Source organism: Artemia sp. Qi Xiang Cuo, chromosome 3, assembly GCF_049724085.1.
Source record: "Artemia sp. Qi Xiang Cuo chromosome 3, ASM4972408v1, whole genome shotgun sequence".
Lineage (NCBI taxonomy): Eukaryota > Metazoa > Arthropoda > Branchiopoda > Anostraca > Artemiidae > Artemia > Artemia sp. Qi Xiang Cuo.
In genome coordinates this window covers 17010583-17034444 of record NC_142796.1, presented here as the reverse complement: position 1 = coordinate 17034444, position 23862 = coordinate 17010583, and the positions used below count along the sequence as shown (strand labels likewise).

At 37.2% G+C, this 23862-nt stretch overlaps 1 protein-coding gene across 1 annotated transcript in view; it reads left to right on the top strand.

The window, feature by feature from the left end:
- mRpS9 (mitochondrial ribosomal protein S9) overlaps positions 1 to 22996 on the top strand; it is a 42289-nt gene extending 19293 nt beyond the window's left edge. The window contains exons 5-7 of the mRNA XM_089085652.1: positions 1099 to 1214; positions 14596 to 14758; positions 22857 to 22996. Coding sequence (XP_088941778.1) covers positions 1099 to 1214; positions 14596 to 14758; positions 22857 to 22948 — 371 coding nt within the window. The 3' untranslated portion in view covers positions 22949 to 22996. The remainder of the gene's footprint in view (positions 1 to 1098; positions 1215 to 14595; positions 14759 to 22856) is intronic.
- The last annotated feature ends 866 nt before the right edge of the window (positions 22997 to 23862 follow it).

The following is a 23862-nucleotide window of genomic DNA, read 5'->3' as shown; positions in this document are numbered from 1 at the left end:
ATGTATTTTTGTAGGTAAAAATGTATTTTCAGACCAAATATGAATACTGCCAAGTAGCATTGCTACTATGGTACCCCAATTTTGCACAATGGCCTGGCCGTACCTCAGGGGTCACGACGCGCTACGGATTCTTTCAGCTAGCTCAGTAAACGGAGCCCCTCACTTTCGATATACTAATGGCTGTATTTCTCGCGAACTCTTTTCCTACCCTACCTGGGTTCGGGGAAAATAATATTACACAGTTGTAGAAAATAACTGACCTATATTCTTCTAAAAGCCACTCCAACAAAATATATATTTATAAACACTGAAAACAGACTCTCAACTCAGACCAAACATAATAATTGGACACATAAAAGAATCTTAGCACTCGGGGTGTGGCTCAGTGTGACGTGGCCCAATCTAATGTATCAAGCTTCTCAATTGAATTTTCCCTACGCATATGTTAAGAATCTATGGCCTGAGATCTTGCAAGCCCGTGTGATGATTAATACAGAATTGTAGTTCAGTTAACTTATTTTTCTTTTACAAAATCGTTGCTTTGATGACGAGAGTTTAGCTTGCAATTGAAAATTATATTATAGGGAAATTTAAGCAAATGTAATTAAGAAAAGGAAATAGGTCATTTATCTGAAAAAAGAAAAGAAAAGGGACAGAAATCCCCAACACTGGACAAAATGGATTTAAAATAATAAATCTAAAAAAAAAATAATCAGCAGCCTGGCGAGGTCTCTGCAAATCCCTTTTATGTTATTTTCTTTATTGATTTTTCTGTCAGTGAATAATACTTTCGGTAAATGACGTTTTCTATCTGTTGCTATCCTTTTCTTCCCTTTTTCTTTTTTTTCCCGATCCAGGAATATTTTCCTTTCAATCTTTTTCTTTGGCTTTCTGAAAGGAATATTGAGAGAAGAGATAGACACAGCTACAAAAAAAGATCATTGAAGGACTCCTCAATTGAGCTTTCCTCTCCCATTTAATTTTATACTGAACTTCCTTTTTCATATCATTTCTTCAGATTTGTCCCCTTCAGTTTTAACTGTTTTGTTCCTTTTCTTACTTTTTTGCTTTTCTTTATAATTCAGGAATTCCTTTCAGGTCGACGAAAATCGTGCTGGTCCAAAGCAACCGTAGTTGGAAATGGGGTAGGAAAATATGTCATTAATGGGGTGGATTTTCGAGATCTGTTTCCAAGACAACAAGATCGAGAGCAGGTAAGTCATATCCAACGAGCTTAAATACACAGAAAGAAAATAGCCCAATAATTCCATTGAAATTGTGGAAATTAGGTAAGATAAGATAAGATTTATTGCTGAAAAAAAGCTATCACAAGCCCAAAAGGGCCGAATTCGCACTTTAGTGTCAAATAAAGCGAAAAAAGAACAACAAAAACAAACAATCAAAATCAACAGGAAATTATAAAAGGGTCAATGTCAAATACGTAACAATGTTAAAAATAAAAACAAAATAAACTCACAAAATTAGAAGGCCAATGTCAAGTCAGCAAAAATGCCAAAAAAAGCGAAAACTCATAAAATTAACAAGGGGATAAAGTAAAATTAAAACAAAAACATAAGTTAGTTGGTGACTAACAAACATAAATATAAAACCTCCAAATTTGAGAAATGGGCATTAAAATTAATGATTGTAAGGTCAAAAGTGAGTGAGGGAGGGGGGGGGAGGCTGTAGAGAGTTACTAATTGAAAATGTAAGCTAGTTATGGGATAAAAGGTCTTCTCTATATTTAAGTGCTAAATCTTCGGGGGGCAAGATGGGGGATTTTGTCTAAATAGAACGTGGAAGGCGGGGTTAAAAGAGTATATATTGACCAGGAACAAGGGGAATTATTCGAGGGTTATGAAGGGCATTGTTAGCAACACGCAAGGTAATTTTGCTCTCCTTTCCTTAAGGGTGACAAGATTAGCTCTCCTAAGAAGGGAAATATAAGGTACTTTACCCTCATTGAAGATAATTCTTAGGCACCTTTTTTGGACTGTCTCTATTCTGTCCGACAATTCAATGGAAATGCCAGGATGCCAAACAGGACTGGCATGCTCAAGGGTTGGGCGTACAAATGACAGGAAAATCCTCAAACAGTGCGATTTAGGGCATTTAAATTTGTTAAAGAGTTTAAGGAGGGAAAATGCGGCATTTACAAGTTTTAAGATGTCATTAATATGACAATCCCATTTTAAGTCGCTTGAGATGGTAACGCCCAGTAATTTCATAGTGGTAACAGACATTTCAGGGGGGATTGGACAGGAGAAAGAAGGAGGAGTTTTAAGGAAATTAATAGTAAGAACAGTTGACTTTAAAGGGTTGACTTTCATATCATCAGTAAGAGCTTCGGCTGATATCGATTCCAAGATGCCCATTGGGTTGCTTTTTGAATTTTTGGAACATGTCTCTAAGACAGTTATATCATCAACGAATTTCCATCTAACAGGAAAATAATATCATTGTAAGAAATAAAATTGGACCTAAGAGGGTTCCTTGGGGCACACCATTATAAATTGGGAGGGGATCAGAATATACATTCAGGTATTTCACGACTTGCGTTCTGTTAGAGTGGAAAGACGCAATTATTCTAATTAAATAAGGGTCAACTTGAAATTCATTAGATAGCTTTTCTAATAGTATATTGTGGTTGATTAAATCAAAAGCTTTTGCAAGTCAACAGTGATAACATTGAGCCAGGTATTGGGTTTTTTGAGTGTGCTATATATTGTGACCCTAAGGTGAGTAAAATAGTTGGTGGTAGATGTAGAGCGAAGGTTTCCAAATTGTGTTTGTTTAACATTTCGGATTACCTTTACTTTTAACCACTCAGCTAAAATACGTTGTTATAACTTCGAAAAAACTGGAGATCGGGCATAGGGATAGATACCATCGAAATATTACCTGTAACCTTTCTTTTTTTACAAGGGCAATAAGCTCCAATTTCCAATACTTTGGAAATATACCACTAGAGGTGATCTAATTGAAAAGTAGGAACAATGGTTCTGAAAAATAGCCAACAAATCCTTTAATTAATGCAATCACGGGGTCTAGTGGACAAATACTGCACTTTTTAATGTTCTTAAGTTTTTCATCCACATCCGAGGGCGAAATAACGGGAAAATTGAGAGAGCACAAATCATAAGGAGTGTCAAAAGAAAGGGGAGGGAGGTTCTGAGCTGTGAAAGAAAGAAACCTGGTCAGATCATTGACTGTAACCGAAGGGTCTTGATGGAAATGGAAATCTATATTATTGTGTGTTTTCCCACAAATTTTCTTTATTCTATTATACCATTGTTTTGGCTTTGTAGAAAATAAATCCTGGACTTTGCATTTGTAATATGAAGAAGCAGATTTACGTTTTTCTTTTTTTATATGTTTACGCAGTGAGTTAGCTTCGGATGTTTTACCACTCTTTAGTAGATCCAATTTAATTCTAATTAGTTTTTTGAATTGGCTAGTAATGTATGGTTTGTCATTAGAACATGTTTTTACTTTTTTCACAGTGAAGGAATTTATGTATTTTGTTTTAATCAGATTTTGGAATTCAGAGACTTTAAAATTAATGTCATTTTTTCCTTTGAGAGCCAGCCAGTTTTCATTGGTAATCCAAGATCCAAATGTGTAAAGGCCATCATTGGAATTTGGGCGATAAGAAAACTCAGCAACAGAAAAAGTATGATTAAAGCTATTGAGAGGCTTCGTTAAATAAACAAAAATGGTAATTTCCTCCTAACGGGGGCAAGGGGACAGGAGGGGCATAGAAAGCCTGTATATTGGTGCAAATCAAATCAAGGGTTGAATTTGCTTTTGTTGTTGGTATTTTCACTATTGTTTTAAGTTTAGGGAACTACAAAGGGAATTTAACTTTAGATCATTAGCATCACCTACTAAGACAATACCGGCGTTCGGGAATTTGCATAGGACAAAGTCGGCACTATTATGCAGTAGTTGGTAGAATCGCTGTCTTTGTGCAGCGTTTTGATTTGGGGAATAATAGAAGCAGCAAAACACAATCAAATTAAAGGGGCCTAGTGGCGTGGTAAAACTTTGGGTCTTACACTTACCCAAATGATTTCATCGTAATCTGAAAGCTTGGGATTATGAATTAATTTAGGAAAGAGATAATTATTTACAAATAATAGTATTCCACCTCCCTTTTTACCTAGGGGGTGATCATGAGGACGAAGTTTTATGAATTGAGAGTAGTTATTAATTTTCAATAAATCAGGGTTCTGTGCTTGGACCTCAGTTATGGCAATTTCATCAATTTTGTGTACTTGACAGAGGGCCTCTAGCTCGATCAATTTGTCGAAACTCAGGCTTTCGGCGTTCATAACAAGCAGCATTGGGTAATTAAAACGGTTAGTAAAGTGGGCAATTTTTTTGTTAATTGTGGGAGGCAGTGGGGGGTGGGAGAAAGGTGGTTCTGGGAGAGGAGAGGCATCTTTTTCGGGATGAAGGCTGGGATTTTTTTGAGAAGTAGGATTAAACTTCTGGTTGGGTTGAGCAAGGAGGTTTTGAGAGAAAGGGGCCACATCTTTTAAACCGGAGTCACTCTTGTCTGATAATATTTGGGAGGGAAATAAGACGGTGGTATTTTCAGGGGGTTCAACTTGTGAGGGGTTAACAGGAGTGTTAAGAGGGAAGGGATTTTGCTGGGAATATGGAGTTTTTTTCTGGGTGGTAAACGTGGAAGTTTTTTTAGTGAGCAGGGTGGATCTGGGATAAAAAAGGAAGAGTATGCGCTGGTGAGCTGATTTTACTAATTGAATGAAGGGGGCTCCGCTTGTGGGTTGATTGAGAACTTGTAACTATTTTCATATTAAAAGTTTTACTGCTCCTGGCTATAGCACAATAATCCCTGTTTTTCAAATGTAATAACATGCACTTACTTTTAAAACATAGGCCACTTTGAAATTTATGGCAGGGTTGGGAATGGGAGCAATAATTGTCGTTACAGGTTCCAGTAGTTAAGAAAGATATACAAGGGTGAACAAAGGTACAATCACTCTTTTTTATACACTTGTTGGCCAAGTGAGATCGGCAGGCAATAGAATTCTTCCCTGCTTTGGCTTCAGGAACCGATTTACTAATAATACTCAAGTTGTCACTGACCCCTGTATCTGGAATATTGGCTGAGTTCACACTTAAATTGTCATTGATCTCTGGATCTGGAATATTGATTGAGTTCTCATTTAAGTTGTCACTGACCTCTGGAACTAGGTCACCAATTAAATTCATATTTGAGTTGACACTTTCTTCATTAATATTCATGTGTTGGGAGTTGTTGCTTCTGGATTGAATTGCAGTTGGTTTCAAACTAGCGATTTGTTGATTTGTACTCACAGACTTAAGTGTGTTCTTAATTATATTCCCCCTAAGATCAATGAAAGTAGAAATTTCTTCGGTAATGAACTCGAGTTTTTTTTTCAGCACTAAGAGGGAGGGAAGGGTCACATAAGGGGCTGGAATCACAATTGCCACAAGGAAAATTTTCAGTCTGGCAGGAGGCACCATTAGAAGGCTCACAATTAGATTCAAAATCCGTCTGGGTACCGGCATCTTTAGTTTCTAGCAGAAAATCAGTCTGGCAACACTGGTTAAAACTGGTAGGGGAGTAGTCTGACACTCGCTTTGGGCTGCAATGAAAGCTTTACAATCCCTTTGGCAAGGCGGGGCAAGGGGGGACGACCTGATATCATCTAAAACAATTTTGAAGGAACAATTTATTTCTGACAATCGGCGTCGTGGGGTATCACTAGCTTTTGAAGAATTTATTCCTGACAATCGGCGTCGTGGGGTATCATTAGCTTTCGAAGAAGTAGAGATAGTGTATTCTTGATTTTTGGTGTTATTTTGTTTCGAGGAACAATCCAAACATAACCAGTTCTTATTCCACTGGGAACGTTCTATCGCCGCACATTGCTCATGAATGGAAGAGTTGCAAGTACTACATACCAGGCAATTGATTGTTGCCCTTAATCTACACTCAGGAAACACTCTCTTAAAGTCCTTTGGTTGTCCTTTAGTCATTTGGTTGATTTATATAAAGGGTTAAAAAGTTCAATTCACCTGATGGCTGGTGACAAAATCCGGAAGTTAGGTCACAGTTAATCAACTTTGTCACTGAATTAACTGAGTTTAATGCGGAAAGGCATACACCAAATAGGTGTTAACAGGTTGAACTCTGGTTGAAGACTCTGACATCACTATACCTAGCTAACCTAGCTATCTATAGTCTGATTTTCGCTTCTTCTCACGTTGAACACAACCAGGAATCTAGTTGGATTTTTCAAAGTTCTAGTACTCTTTCTAAGATTAGGAAGTATACGGGGCAAAGAAATGGGCCACTTTTTTTCCTGATCATTCTGAAATTTACAGTTGTAAGCCCTTGAGCAAACAAACGTGCAAATAACATTCTGACAAAATGTTATTGTGAAAGGAATTTAAGAAAACCTGGAAAAGCGGCCTCAGGCTCCTCAAAAAGGACTTTGGATTGAAACAAAAAGTACACCATTGGAATCAACATGGCGGAAAATCCTGTTCAGGAAACTTACAGTCCCCTTGCCTGGCTGTTGCATGGGTAGCGCTGATGTCTCCTCTTTTTTCCTCTATATGCTAGCGGGGCAGTGGAACATCATAGAGAGCTGCGTAAGGGCTTATTTTAAAGATGTTACCACATCTATGTATGTTTGCAATTAACGAAACACAATATTTAAAATAAAATCAATTTTTTGACAAAAAACTGCATCTTCGTATACAAGATTGTGATTGACGTGACAAACGTAGGTCACAACCATAAATGACGTTATAGTAAAACTACGTCATAAACTTAATTGCAGCTAGGGGTCGTTCTTTGATGTGTCCAGTGTTTGATATATATTTTAATATATTATTAATCATGATTGCAGCAGCAGCTGCAATAATAGGTAGTGCGCTCCCTAAGTAAAGAGTGATGTGGGTACAGTGTGTTTTTTTTTTGACCAGGGTACTTCGTATAGAAGGAGTTGTTGTAGAAATTTCGAAAGGGGCTCACTCGATTGGAAGTTGCAAGTGCTCTTTTTAATAGTCGAAAGTTATTGGAGGGCTACTACCCTTCATCCCCCATGCCAACGGTTTCCCCAAATACATCCAATTAAAAATTTGAGATAGCCATATTGTTCAGTGTATTGGAAAGGTCCAGTAATTATGTCTTTGAAGAGGACAATCCCCGATAGCCCTAAAGGCGAGGGTTGTAAGTTATGCCCCTGGGACTTTTAGGGTTTTTACAGAATAGGTGTACAAATTTAAGATAAGTCTCATTTGTTTTTTTTTCTTTCTTTATTCTCCTGCTCACGTTAATCATACCGCCATACAAGCAATTCGATTTAGTACTGGCAAAATTTCAGGCTATCCATTGTGGCCTGTACGAAATATAAAAATTAGGAAAAATGATGAAAAGCGTATAAACTGTTTGATCTTCTGCTACGGGGATCATAGCGAGCAAATTGTTTCTGAGAGTAATCTTGTATCGCATGAAAAATAATGTTCGAGAAGCTTCTACTAAAACTGCGAAGAATATTAAACTCACATTTGATGAACTTGAACGTTTTCCCAAGATTTACAGGTCGATTTCAAAAGCATTTTCTGCGCTAAAAGTATCCGACGAAGCTGCTGCATTGCCCGGTTCACAGTCTGCTTTATTTGCAAGAATTTCCGCTACAGAACAGAAACTAGAGAAAACTATAGAATCTATTGTTTCAGAGATATCTCGTCAGGTTTCTGACAGGCGCGAGAGCGCATTCTGGTCTTAAAGACTCTGCTGAGACTATAATTAATGAGTTGTACAATTCTGTGTCACTGAAGTTTAATCCCATCTTAGACCGTATCGAATGAGAGCTGAAAGCGTGTAGAATGCAAACCCTTAATCTAGAGAATTGAAATGAAAAAATCGAAGTCAAACTTGACGATATGAATCAAGAAAATATCTTGGACAGTCTTGTTTTCAACGGTCTGAAACAAAAACCAGGAGCTGACCTTAAAACGACTTTGCTCAATGTCCTATCGACACAGATAGGTGTATGTCTTCTGGCGAACTATCAAGTGTTTTCCGGTTTAGAATGAGTGAGCCTCATACTGCTAGTGACAAACTTGCCCCAGTACTAGTGCGATTTGCTAGCAAAGAAGTTGCTCGAAAAGTTTTCTCACAGAGGTCTAAACTAGCTGGTTCGGGCATCTTTGTGGGAATCCCATACAAAGCGACTTCTTGATTTGCTAAATGCCGCAAGGGATAGGTTCGGTGCCAAACATGTATAGACTGACTGCGGCAACATACTAGTCAAGTCGCGTCAAGTCAGTCAAGTCAGAGTCAAGTGAACCGTCTGTGCAGAAAATAAGATCCCTTGGTGACTGCATTTGAAATAGTATTTGTGTTGTTTTTCGTCATTTTTTTTTCTCTTGTATTGTTTTTTTTCGCCCTTTTTCTCACTACTTTTCGCTATTTTTGTTATTTTCATTATTATTCTCAAAAGCTGTCGATTCTCAATCCTGCATTTTCTTTTGTTACTATTTTTCTTTTCACTCAGAAAGATTTGTTCGGTTCGTCTATTTTTCGCTATTTTTGTCATTTTCATTATTACTTTCAAAATGTTGATTCTCAGTCGTGCATTTTTTTTTCTTCTTACTTTTTTTTTCATTTAGAGAGATTTTTTTGGTTTGTGTATTTATTTACTCTTACTGTGTCTATACTTGACTATTTAATGAGTCGACCTTTTCTTCTAGAAGAGGTTTTGTCGGCACCAATATCGACAGATCTTGAATCGTGTATGAACCAAGTTAGACTTCAATAGTTAAGAAATAGTGCTTATGTTCAAAGTCCGCAGTTTAACCCCGGGGAAGCTGATCCATTGCATTTATGTGCCTGGAGTTGCCACCTTACTACTTGTTATAAGGATGTGCTGCAATTTCTCTCTGATTCTCAAGGAAAAATTAGTTTTACTGGTATATGTGAAATTTTTCAAACAGATCGTGGTGACGAACTGTAAGTAAGGAGTGACCCGGCTCAATAGTAACCGAAACTGTAAAAAACGGAATTTTGATACCAATAGATACATCAAAGAATCAGATATTTATGCTGATTTCAAATATATAAGTTTCATCAAATTTAGTCTTAACCATTAAAAATTGCGCACCTGAGAAAATTTTCTTTATTTTCAAAAAAAGAGGGATAAACACCACCTAAAAACCGTAGAACCTTATTGAAACTCACACCATCTAATTCAGTGTATTAGAGAACTTTTCTGTTGAAGTCTCAATCTTCTATCTGCAATAATGTGGAATTTTGAATTTTTTGCCAAAAGAAAGATCACGGATGTGTGATTATTTGTTTTTTTTTGTGTTCCCAGGGGTGATCGCATTTACCCAGTGGTCTTAGAATATCATGGGAGGGCTCATTCGAACAGAAATCAAAAGTTTTAGTGCCCATTTTAAGTGACCCAAAAAATGGAGGTCAACCAGCCCCCTCCCCCCCCCCCCCACGTCCATCATTTCCCCATTTGCATCCATTGAAAATTTTGAGATAGCCATTTTGTTCAGTATAGTTGAAAGATCCAGTAATTATGTCTTTGAGGATGACAACCCCCCACAGCCCTCAGGGTAAGGGTTTTACGCTATGCCCCAGTTACATCTAAGGTTTTTACGGAAAGAGTGGTCGTATGAACTTCAAAGAGGCTCATTGAATTGGAAATCAGAAGTTCTAGTGCCCTTTTTAAGAGTCACAGTGATCGGAGGGCAACTGGCGTCCTATTTCCCCCAAATGCATCCGATAGAAATTTGAGATAGCCATTTGCTTAAAAATATACAACAGATCACATAACAAGGCCTTTAGGGTTGACACAACCCCCAGAGTCTGGAGGCAAGGGTTGTAAGTTATGCCCTCGGGGCATATAAGGTTCTGATAGAAGAGGTGGTCCTGTGAACTTTGGAGGAGGCACATTTGATTGGGAATGGAAAGTTCTAGGTCGCTTTTAAGAGTCAGAAGTTATCGTGGACAACAACCCCACCCCCTTCTTGACACCGTGTTTTCCTCAACCGCATCCGATCGAAATTGCGATATAGCCATTCTGTTCAAAATAATCTAAAGAGCATATAACAATGCCTTCAGGGTGAACACAACACCCCAAAGCCTAGGGGCAAGGGTTGTAAGTTATTCTGGGGCTTACAAGATTTTTTGGAATGGTTGGTCGTATAAACTTCGGATTGGATGGGGCTGAATTGATTGGAAGTTCTAGTGCCCTTTTTGAGAGTCAAAAGTGAATGAAGGGCAACCAGCCCTCTCCCTATGCTGATCATTCCCCAAAACACATCCGATCAAAATTTTAATGGAGCTATTTTGATCAGCATTGTTGAAAGGTTCATTAATTATATCTTTGGGGATGTCAACCTCCCCACATTCCTCAGGGCATGGGTTGTAAGTTAGGCAATTCGTTCATTGTTTACATATAATATATGTTATTGAGAAAGGTAAGCATATTTGATCTTTACTTTCCAAAAAGACGAAGGGTATTCATGTGAGCCTTTCAGAGAATGTTGAGGGTAGTGTTGAACTAAATTAAAACACGCTATGTGTATTTGGATTGTCAAAGGGTCGTAACTCAGGTATGACTGAGAATAATTATTTGAACTTTCAGAAAATGATAAGGGAGATGATCAAAAAGGAAATGTTTGCATGCTACCTCTAGTACCACAACTACGACCACTATTACTGCTACCACTACTGCTGCTACTACCGCACTACTCCATCTACAATATTGAGGGAAATTTGTACTAAATCAAAAGACTATGTTCATCTACATTGTCAAAAGAGCTTATCTCGAGAATTGATTTGGGTATTAAGCTGGCACTTTCAGAGAATGCTTAAAGGGGAATATCATCTGATCAAAAGGAAATATGTGCACGCTACTACTAATACTGCTATCACTGCTGCATTTACTACATTTACCGCTACTTCTATTGCAACTACTTGTAAGGCTAAGAGCATTGAAATGAACATTTAAGTATATGAGCAAAGTATATGAAAAGTATATAAACATATAGGTTATCAAAAGGACATATCAGAAATGTCATGACAGGATGTTCAATTGACCAAAAGGCAATGCGATAATTCTACTGTTGCTGTTAAGACTACCGCTATTACTATTAATACTTCTGCAAGTAATGCCAAAAATATTACTGTGACTACTATTACAACTATACCTAAGGGTATGAAGGTGAAATTTTCATGGAATTTTGAGGGGGAAGGTGAACTGAATCACAACACCCAGTCTGTATGCAGTTTGTCAAAAGGGCATAATAGTAATATCTTAGGAGCAGTTTTGTGAGTGAAGTTGAAACGAACTGGGCTTGTTGTGGAGGATGTTGAAAACTAACCAAAAGAAAATATTTGCATCCTAGTGTTACTGCTTCTTTTCATACTACTACTACTGCTTCTATGATTAATACTTCTACTGCTGCTACTGCCACTAAAGCTGCGGTTACTACTATTAATTCTACTGCCAATACTACTGCTACTGCTGTTAAGATTTAAGGTATTAAGGTGAAAAACTTTGGATCTCTTTAAACTCTATAGAATTATATGAAAACCCACTCATCATACACAGGTTGTCAACGGAACGTATAAGAACCGTTTCAGGGACGGTTGGTGATATTCATTTGAAACTTTCATAGTGTGTTGAAGTGGATGTTGAAGGAACCAAAGGTGCTATGCGCATACTGCTGCTAATGCAACTACAACTGTTGCTACTGCGCAAGCTAAGAGTATTAAGGTGAAACTGTCAAGGAATATTTTGGCGGATGTTGAACTAAATCAAAACGAACTATGAGTATGTAGAAATTTCAGATAGGTGACGAAAAATATCTCAAGAATAGCTTAAATTATTAACTTAGACTTTTAAAGGTAAGTTGTTGCAGATTTTGAACTAGCCAGAAGGCACTATGTGTATACTATTAATACTACCACTACAGTTACTGTAACTAATGACGCTGAGAGTATTAAGGTGAAACCTTCTGGGAACATTTAGGGGGTGTTTCAATTAAGCGAAAAAACTGTATGCATGTAGGTTTTTAAAATGGCATATAAGCAATATCATAGGCAGCGCCACTTTATAATAGCTAGAAATATCATTGAAACTTTTAAAGGAGCTAATTTGATTGGAAATTGAAAATTCTAGTGCCCTTCTTTAGAGTCAAAAGAGATTAGAGGGCAAGCAGCCCTTCTCCCAAGTCTATTCACTTCCTAAATACATTCAGTCAAAATTTTTAAATAGTCATTGTCTTAAGCATAATAAAATAATCCAGTAGTTGTGTCTCTAGTGTAATCGAGCATGTCAAACCCTCACAATTTTGCAATTGGCCCATTATGCTTTAAAATTAAATGTTGCTTATAAATTAAATAAAAAGGCACTGTGTGTTTGGTTGCCTATGAGACACCTCAGAAATATATCGAGAACGACTGGGGGTATTAAGTTGAAACTGTTGGGACTACTACTATTACTACTTCTGCTTGTACAGTTTAAATAAATCGAAAGAGTGTAAGTGTATCCAGATTGTCAAAGAGCATAGGTAGAATTTTTTGGAAATTGTATTAAGTTTTATTTTTTGTTTCAATTTGAGGAAGTAAAAAATTAGATTAAATGATATTATTTGTGTCAGGATTAAAAATTGCTTAAAAACCTTCTCCAACATACAAATAGCAAGCCAAACTATTGATTCTTATTGAAAAAAACCCAAAAGATATAAAAAAGATTTTTTCCCATGAAAATGACTATGTCAAGAAAAAACAAACAGAAATTTATTAAAAACACTTTTCCACTAAACAAGTTTTCCAAAGAAAAGTTAAGAGCTTTATCAAATAAAAAATGAGCAGAAATAAAGTCAAATAATCTCCCAAGCGTAAAACTACCACAGATAAATTACTGGGTCAAACTCGATACGAGAAAAAATTAACATGAGTAGGGCTGACAATCCCCGTGCCTTCTCGAGACCAGAACATAATTTGCACTTTACTGAAAACAAAATACATTTTGAATGTTTTCACTTTTTGACTTTAATAAATAAAAAATTATTAAAACTTTAAGGGATAAATATAAATATATGTATATTTAACTGACAATCCATGGTCATTTTTTTTTTTTTAAAGTAAAGTGCAGTAAAGGTCTGAAAACTTGTCAGAGCCTTTCGAAGAAAGCTGAAGCAAATAGCCTCACTTCTTTTATTTAGTGTGACCAAATCCGCCTTCTTTGAAAGATGAATTTAGGGACTGATTTGACCTCTGTGGAGAGGAGGAAGAGTCAGCCTAATTTCTTGTTGTTGAGACATCATTCAGAAAGGGTCGTTTGATGTCAACTAAAGTCAGTGAGGAGTAATAACTGGTACCCTAATTGTACCCTTTGGGACTTTTGTCTCGTTCAAACCTCTCTGAGGAGCATGGGAAGCGCAGGGAGGGGTTAAATACTTTCCATCAATAGGTCTACCAGAAGGGGAATTTGAATATCAACCCAACTGGGTAAGAAGATGAGTTATATCCTTGTTGTGCTTTGTGATGTCTAGAAAAAATCTAACCTCTTCTGGAGGGGTAAGTAAATTCTAGTCGTCACGGCACCCACCAAAAGGAGTTGTTGCGTCTCAACCAAACACAGCCAGAAATAACATTCATTGACCTTGTAATACTTTTCTAGAGTCCAAATTCTTTTCGACTCCTTGGGGAAGGAGGTTGGAGGTGCTCCTAAATTTTTATTGGGAGTACATTTATTAAAAGAGGTATCCGATCCAAGCCAAAGTAGGCGGGGAGCAAAAGCTAGGCTAAAAGTTGTGTCTTTGTATAGTTTCTGCATGATGCAACCTTTTTTGCTTGTGTGTAGCAAAATCTCACCACTAGTTAAAATATTAGGTGGGCTAGCGGTATTCCTTTAATCAGTTCATCATCATCCTTAAAAAGAGGCTCTTAGGTCTCAGTTTAATATTATACTGGATAATAGCCAGGACTTTTAATAAGCTTTAGAGAGTCTGTGTCCAATCCAAAAGATATTCTCATTGATGTAGCTCCGAAATTGTGTTCCTTGGCTCGCGGTTGATGCTACACTTCGCGCGGCTTTGCCATCGAAGGTCTTGTATTTCCGTCACTAAGATAGTTAGAAAAAAGTTGTCAGTTCGTTTCACGAATTTGAATGAATGTTTTGATTTAACTAGTTAATTTAAATGACTAATTTATTAGTTTAATTTGAACGCTGGATCAACGACTTGCTTGATCAATTGCTTGAATCCAAAATTTGTCTTCTCGGGCACTTTGTCATGGGAAGCAGGGATAAAAATAAGGGTGGCAATGGGGTTTGATGTGTTTTCTGTTTCTACCTGTTACCCTTATCTGATGACTTTTTATCTTAAATAGCTTTTAGGGTATGCATACCCTTAACTTTCTTACGAAACTACTGAAATAAAATTAATCTTGCACCAGTAAATAATACTTTCTGATTAATGTCATTTCTAGTTCTTTTTTTTTTGTTAATGTTTGGCATTCGAATTAAATCTGCTTCACGCCATAATTGACTGTTTTTATTCTAGTTGCTTTTCCCTCTGCAATTTACGGGTTTTGTGAACAAAGTTGATGTTGATGCATCTGTCGATGGCGGTGGACCGACTGGACAAGCGGGTGCAGTTCGTTTGGCAGTTTCTCGTGCACTGCGCTCGTTTGTGAGTAAAGACATGCTTGAACAAATGAGAATAGGTAAGATCCATGCTTGAATACCTGCATACAAGGAGTAATAAATTTAAATATTTCCTGAGACCACAATTCTTAAATTTTAAATAAAAATATGTATTAATGAAGTTATTCAAAAATTTCTCATTGCGTAATGAAGTACTTACGTGTTATAGCGACCATACTCAAGTTCTTGATCTGAGCAAAACCGGTTTCTCTATCTGCGTTCGGAGATAATTAGCTTAGTCTCAGTGAGATAAACTACTTTGCAGGTGTATTTTAGTTAAATATTTAATCGATAGACCCATCAATACCGACCCATCAGAGTGGCAGCATACTTGACTTAATCTAAACAAACCTTACAGATTTCTATGATTCACCGCGGTCACTAGGACCCCTCCAAAATTCCGATCATTTCATAATTTCTTGGGAAGCGAATTCAGCAATCCCCAAAACCAAACGAGTCGAAACTACTATACGACCACTAACAAGAGATTCAATTTTTACGTTCGGTCGCTGGATCGGCAACTACAAATTTGACGACATTTACTCCGAGCTGGACATCAACGTCAAAGACAGTAAGCTAAATAGCCTACTTCAGGAGAAGTTTCTTGCTTCTTTCCCGACTAAATTCATTGCTGTTACAGATACTGATAAACCATGGATCACAGGGGCCTTAAGGACCTATTAAGACTCGCTGCTGCCTTCACAGTATGGCGATTCCGTTGTTTCACCCAAGTTGCGGAACCATATTGTCAAACTGAACAGGTGAGCGAAGAGACAATATGTGAAAGACAAGATTATGCCCATACTTATGACAGATCCACACAAATGGCATTCGTCAGTAAAAAGACTTACTGGTAAAACGACACCCAGTGATTTAAGGGCTTTGAAAGAGGATGACACCTTGTTATCCGTTGCGGAAGTGAACTCCTTTTTGTTGGCATCTATACCATATTTCCGTCAATCACCAGTTCAAAAATCGAGTCTCTCATTACTGAAGCAGAGATTGATGATGCACGTGAAATTTCCGAGTTGGCCGTTTACAAGGACCTTCAGAAGCTGAATAGGAACTACGCTGTGTCCTACCCTGGCGAGCTTACTTTAAAGTTGTTACGTGAATTTGCTATTTTCCTTGCCAAGCCACTCTCCTCCATTATTAACCAGTTTTTCTGAAATCACATGTTCCTAAGTGCTTGGAAGAGAGCGTACGTTCGCCTCATACCCAAAGTGAAGGGTCCCAAATCTTGCGACCAAATCCGACCCATCTCAATAACCTTGAACCTGTCTAAGGTGGCAGAAACTTTTATATACCGCGAGCTGATGTCACAGGTTTCTCCTTCTCTTGACCCATATCAGTACGGATGCCTAAAAGGAAGCAGCACAACTGTTTAGTTAGTGAGAATGTATCACCTTATTGTCGAGTGACTTGACCGAGGAAGTAAGATTGTCGATCTTCTCCTAGTGGATTATGGAAAAGCCTTTGACCTTATTCGCCGTCTCATAGCTGTGACAAATTTAGGCGCAATGGGTGCACGCAAGCATATTTTCCTTTTAGTGATCTATTTTTTGCAAGTCCGCTTCCACTGCGTCTACAGTCTTTTCCTGGAGACACCAACTCCGAATGGACTGAGCTTACGTGTTGTGCCCCACAAGGCACGAAACTTGCAGCGCTGTTGCTTTTAGCAGTTATAAACTTTGTCCTTTCTGAGTTTGAGGACAGGTTTAAGTACGTATACGACTTGTGAGTTCTTCTGAAATATCTCATTGAAAACTCCCAGGCAGTTCCCCAATTTAGTGGTGCAATAATGAGCAAATTTAAAGACCAGTGTACTATCAACAGCCTTCAAATCAAAGAAGGAAAAACCAAAATCCTTCGCTTTAATCCTTTTAAGAGGGACTTTGTCAGTCTTCCTTCACACATATCCTAGTATATCTTCGGCTGTAATTCTCGGTGTCACATTAATTAGTGTTGCTGCTCGTTTAGTACTCATGTTGATACAATCACTATAAAAGCAAAGGGTGCGATGCATACCCTTATCTCACTACGTCGTTTCGATTTTTTTTTTTTGTACCAACTTAAAACGGCTTATCTTACATACACCCGACCAATTCTTGAGTATGCTTGCCCTGTATGGGGCCCTCAAGTCGACAACACAAGTTACCCAAGCGATCAACTCGAGTCACTACAAAGAAGAATCTTTAAAGTTATTCTTTCAGACGCATATGTAAGTTATGAATCGGCATTATGTAAGTTATCATTTATAATCTGGATACCAGCAATTTCGCAACCTAACCTGTGAACAAAAAGTGAATAATTTATGTTTTTGATAAGACTTGTGGATACTTTGACTTATGGTGACCCACTAACCTATTCAACTTTGTTAAAATAGTGAATATTTAAATTTCATGGCAACTAAATAATAAATGTTAAACCAGATTACTGATACTTTTCTCGTTATTGTTGATTATTTTGATCTTATTGAGAAACAAATTCGTATTAGTGTTCGAATTTGTGATTTTGAATAGCTCAAATGTTTGGAAAAAAGGAGCCTCCAAAACAACTACCTGATAGAGATATGAGTAAGTCACCATTTCAACCATCTTTGAAAGTCCGCGCTAGAACCCCCCCCCTAAAACTGCGTATGTACCAGCAACCTCTCTGAAGAGTATTCATACCCTAAACACGGATACCACCCAATGTCCGTCACCCTCAACAACTGATACTGAAAAATATGAAGAAGGCTTTAAGATAGTTAACTCGGCTAAGCGTAGAAGACAGCGAACATGAAGTCCACCAGATTCAGTAATAATACATCAAACCGATACCACGAACAACTCTTCAAGAAATCCAGCCGATTCCCCGGTAATTATTCAACTAGTTCCCCAATCTGATAATTGCTTGTTTAACAACCGTGATCTACCAAAGTTGTGAGTTTCCCTCTTCAAGACCATTCGTTGCAACTTTAATATGAATATAAACAGATCAGGATCCCTAGATATCCTTTTGAACGACCCCACATCAGTGAAAAAGGTAATGGAGCTGAAAAGTGTTGAAAATGTTGTTGTCACAGCCCATCTGTGGTCCCCAAGCCTGATACAAACAAAGATAGTGCTCTACAATGTCCCTAAATCGTATCTAAACTCGGACCTGAAGGAAGCATTGATGAACGAAAAAGGTGAATGCATTCCGGTCTCTAGTGTCCATACCCTTGGTCGTGAAACCACTGAAACCTCAAAATTGAAAACTGTGTTGTTTGAGCTTCAAGGACAATTTAATATTGACAAAGTGTTCCTCTTTGGCCAACAAAAATCTTTCAAGCCTTACAAAGTAAAGCCATTACAGTGTACTAAATGTCTAAAGCTTGGGCACTCAGATAAATACTACAGAGAGGATTCCAACATTTGTAAGATTTGCCTAGGCAAGGACCATAATGAGTCAACCTGTCACTTTGACCCACTATGTACTAGTTGTAAGGGCAAACACCAGTCCCTAGATAAAGGAAAATGACCCAAATATAATCAAAGGGCAGAGATACTAAGAATAGCAAAAGAGCAACAACTTCCAATCCCTTTTGTAGCATTGCAAGTCCCAGGGACACCAATAGTCCCCCGGCCCCCAACCGCCCCCAGGCCACCAACAGCCCCGGAACCACCAACAGGGCCCATGCAAACAGCAGCCCCCATACCATCAGCAGCCCCCAGGACACCAACAGTTCCCAATGCTTCCCCTAGTGTTGAAAATTTTCAGAATAATCTCATCCGATATAAAACTAATCCATTGTTCCCCATAATAGCAAGTGCTCCCCAAAAAACCCTGAAGAGCCCCCTTTCGGAAAATCCTGCGCAAGGAAAGACATCAAGACCAACAAAGCTACCTGGGATTACTCCCCACAGATTTCACACAGTTTCTCCAAATGCTTTGGAAGATGAATCAACCGTACACTTTAAATTAGCCAGCTTTATAGTTACCTCTATGCTCATTTCCCAATTAGAGTTATCCAATCAGTTGAAATGCATTATTCTGAAAAATTTGGCAAAAACCCACTTCGGCGAGACCATAGTTTCAGAAGCAGAAATTCAAATTGAGAGTATTTTAAGCCAACATAGGCTGATTGAGTCACAATCAGAATGCCTGTCGACTATTTAATCTGTGACTTTTCTTTTTTAACTAATTTATCCCTCTTTAATAACATTGCTTTTAATTATCCCGATATAGAAAGTAATCAGCATGTCAACCCTATAAGCAGCCCCCCTGGTACCTTTACACATGCTAGTTGTAAATACCTTGATACTCTACATTTTTTTACAAATTCGAAGCCAAAACTTGTAAATAATAATTCCCTTAATGTTCTTTGTTTCAACATCAGAAGCATCCGGGATAAGTGGCTCAAGTTTAAAGATTTAATTTCATTCAATGGTGTCTGCCCTTTTGACGTAAAAAAAATTAACAGAGACATGGCTTTCCGATAATGATGACACTAGTGATTTTTTACTCCCTGGTTACCAAATAATCCATGTGCCCAGGAGATTGACAAAGTGTTCTGGGGGTATCTCACTTTACATCCGTTCTAATGTAAATTTTACCAGGCTATCAGAGTGCGAATCTATTTTTTCTACAAAAATAAATCTCAGATGTATTTATTCAATAATTGTTAACATTGTTATCGGCCAAAATTCCTATATACTCTCCTTATTTTATAAACCTCCTCCATTACTGACCACATGTTTTTGTAATTTGTTTGATGATTTTTCTAATTTTATTAACCTACCCCATAAAAAGGCAATAGTTCTTGGGGACTTTAATTGCAATCTACTCAATGTTGGTAAAAATATTGAATCTGACACTTTTTTTGAATCAGTAACCGCGTGTGGTCTTCTACCCACAATTTTTTCCCCAGCAGAGTCGATCCTGTGAGATCAACTTCAACATTATTTGATAACATTTTTGTATCCACTTCCCTGAGAAATGACCTGCCCTCAAATATAATGTTTTCGGATCTTTCAGACCATTTTCTTATTTACTTGTTACTTCCGTCACAACCACTACCTCTACGCTCTAGAATTAATAACCTAACACCTACTAGAAACTACAGATCTGTCTATATATCCTATTTTATCGGTTACCTAAAAACCTCTGACTGGTCCAATGTCTTAAATTGTCAAGAGGTAAATTCTGTCACAAATGGTTTTGTGCAAAGGCTAATTGAGATTATCCATTCAACTTTTTCTATTCGTAAACCTAACCAGAAAACTATCCCTATATGCCCCTGGATATCAAATAGCCTCATTGTCTCCTCATATCGTAAAAACAAATTATGTAAATTAGTTTGTATAACCAGAGGGAATATTGAACATTCAAATTATAAAAATTATAAAAACTTGTATGCTACACTCAGCTACGAGGCAAAGAAAAATTGTTATTACAAGAATATTCTCAGTTGAAAAGGAAAACCAAAAAAGTCTTGGTCTGCCATTAACGATATACTCTCAAAAAATAGAAAATCAAAGTCAATATATATTCACCTTAAAGAAAAAAATGGCAAGTTAATTGACCCTTTGCATTCACATGCCGCTTTTAATTAATATTTTTCTAATGTTGCCCTTGCTGATTTCTACTCCTCCTTACCAGCTGTATTTCCCTGCTTCAATTCTAGATCCATGTTTTTCTTTACAAATGATATCAATCAAGCACTTCGAATCATGAGTTCTCTCTCTATTAGTCTTACACCTGAATATCTTGGATTAAGTAATAAGCTCCTGAAGACCATATCTCCTTTTGTTCATGAGCCCGTTAAGCATATTGCCAACCCATCTTAACCCACGGAGTTTTCCCTGATTTACTAAAGTCAGCCATTGTTATTCCAGTTCTTAAAAAGGGCGATCCAACTGAGATAGGTAATTATCGTCCAATCTCAATTCTTCCTGTTATATCCAAAGGGCTCGAGAGAACCATCTTCAGACGTCAGTCTCCCTTTCTGTTTGACAGTCAGCACTCCATTTCTTTGATTTCTTCTCACCAATATGGCTTTAGGCCAAAATTTTCAACTTCTAATGCTCTAATTGACGCCACATAGTTCATACGCTCACAACTCGACCTTAAAAAAACTGTATTGGGGTTATTTTTGCATTTTTCTAAGACCTTTGACATGGTCGATCATAGTATTTAATCAGTAAATTAAATGGTTGCGGTATTCGTTGTATTCCTCTCTCTTGGTATGATTTTTATCTATCTGGAAGGGTGTAGAATGCGAGCCTAGGTGAAGTATCCTGTCAGCCCTTACCCGTTTAGAGGGGTGTCCCACAAGGGTCTCTTCTTAGCCCGATTTTATTTCTTCTATATATCAATGATCTTTTTATGGACCTGGGCTCTTCAGTGTATCCTGTATTATTTGCTGATGACAGCAACTTCTTCATCACTGGCACCAATTTACCATCGGCAATAACCTCTGCCCAGGTCCTTCTGAACAGAGTCCAGGCGTGGTGCCTTACGAATAACATGACCATTAATAGCAAAAAAAAGTCAAATAGTATTATTCAGAACCCCTTACAACAAAGACGTAATTCAACCTGCTCTTGGTCTCAGGTACTCCTCCGACATCCTCCCAAAAGTGGAGGTTGCCAAGTTTCTTGGTGTATTTATTGACTCATGCTTATCATTCTCTAATCATATTTCTTACATTACAGCAATAATTTTGAGACAAGTAGCTATGATTAACCGTGTGAATTATTTTCTTCCTCCTGACATCCTAGTTACCCTCTATTATTCCTTTATTGTTCCTTACCTTTCTTATTGCGGATCAGTTTGGGGAAATACAAAACGGTCCTTTACTAAAAAACTCAAATTTGCCCAAAAACCGTGCCATTAAAGCAGTTTTTCGGCTTCCCCGTCTATATCCCACCCGTGAATTATATTAAGATTTTGGCATAGCTCCGCTTGATCAAATCATGCAAAAACTAAATTTATCGCTAGCTTACTCTGGTTTCGATAATAATCTTTCATCTCAACTTCTAAACTATTATAATAGCAGCAGTTCGGAAGCCCACTGTCTCTGTTCATCCAGTAAAGCCTTCAAAATTCCTAAATGCATGTCTATTACCGCTCAGGAAACTTCTATTTGCAAATTTATTATTCAACGGAAGAAAATATCCTCTAGTGAGGATCTAGCCATAAGTTTCTGAAAGTTGTATAAAAATATAACAAAACTTGATAATATAATTTAATAATTTCATTATTAACCAACTTGCTTCAATTACCCATGTTTTATTCTTCTTTTTTTTTTTCGGTGTTACTGTAATTTTTTCTTTTTTTGGTCCTTAACAAGTTATCTTCTAGGATCTTTATTATTATTGATGTCTGTGTTATGCTTTTTCTTGAATAAAATTGAATTGGCATTATCTGTCCTACAACTACCGTCCCTTCACGAACGTCATTTGGGGTTGATCTGCAAATTTGGCCAATTTTTTCTTAGCAGTGAAAAACATAGAGAGATTCAACCACCAGTTATGAGAAATAAAATAAACACAAGGTTAGCTAACAAAGTGATGCTGCAATTGCCTACTCCAAGAACAAATCGTTTCGCCAATTCGTTCGTTCCTTTTTACATGTCAGTGTTTAATAAGTTATAGTCTCGTGTTTTTCTTGTTTTCGTTGTAAGTACTAGCGCCATTTAGTTGTAATTTTTATTCTATGATTGCTTGTATAAATAAAACTATTTTATTCTATATAGAGTCGTGTATGCTAGATATTTAATATAATGTCTTCTGGGCTTTTTATAATTCTCTGTTGCAGTTTTCATAATTTTGTTACTAAAGTATTATATTTTCATCAGATTTTGGTATATTTCTTTAGGATTAACCTAACTTCACTTCTGGAGTCAGAACTCTCTCGGGAAGCATCCTCCAATCCTTTCCTTTTCTCAAGAAAAGCTATTGTTTGTTTGGTGTTGATGTGTTTGGAGAATAAGCTATTGTTTGTTTGGTGTTGATGTGTTTGGAGCATAAGCTATTGTTTGTTTCGTGTTGATGTGTTTGGAGAACAAGCTATTGTTTGTCTGTTTTTTCTGCATTGACCTTGCCGCTGAAATGCAATCAATTTTTTTATAGCTTACTCTTCTTCTTACAGCTGGTTTACTTACAATTGATCCAAGGCTCAGAGAACGAAAGAAGCCGGGCCAGGAGGGAGCCAGACGCAAGTTCACCTGGAAGAAACGATAAGTGTCTTTTTGTTTTATAGGATTTTGAACATAATTAAAACACTGTTTTAATATATTTGGCAGTATTTCACTTAGCTTTAGAGATGAGTAATCGCATTTCAGTTTGAATTGACAGACAAAAGTAAACAACAGCAGTGCCATTCGAAAAAAAAACAGTGAATAAAACTGTTATTCTGCTCCCACAGCCTTGGCTTAAACTTGATGCCTTTATTGATAAGAAGGAAAGCTTAAAACCCTGAGGTACTAAAACCTATCGCGAAAATGCCCTACAGCATTGCAGGAAACTCGGCTTGTTGCGAAAATTCTAACGTGTGTTAGCTGTTTAACCTGTTTTTTTCTCTCTCTTTCTTTGTCGTTGATAAATACTTCCGAATGTGAAGCTTAGATATTCGGACTTGTATTAGTATATATAAGATAAATTTTTAACGCTCACTGTCTTAACTAAAAATTTTGCCTATATTATATTTCGATTTCATTTTAATGCGGGGTAGTTATAAATAAGACTGAGATCAATAGCACCCCTCTTTAAAGTCATTATGCTACGTAGATCCATTTTTCTGTATCATGTCCGATTCTAGAGATTACTCGAAAATAATTTTTCAGACAACAGTGCTTTTTCGGTTTACAATTAAAACGAACAAAACTGTAGAAAAACGGATATAGTATTTCAGTAAGACAGTTGAAAAACGACAAAAATCTCCTTTTTTTACTACTAATAATGGAAGTTTGAATATTTCAGCTTCATGTCCGGGAGCCTTTATGAACGGGAAAAAAAACTCAACTCAACTGAACACCGCATATATAGAGAAGGGGGAAGGGAATGCAAACGATTAAAGCTTACATCATAATAATGTCCAACACGATACCCATGCAATAAGGCGAAAAACGCCTTCAATCTATTGCCTTCAATCCTAA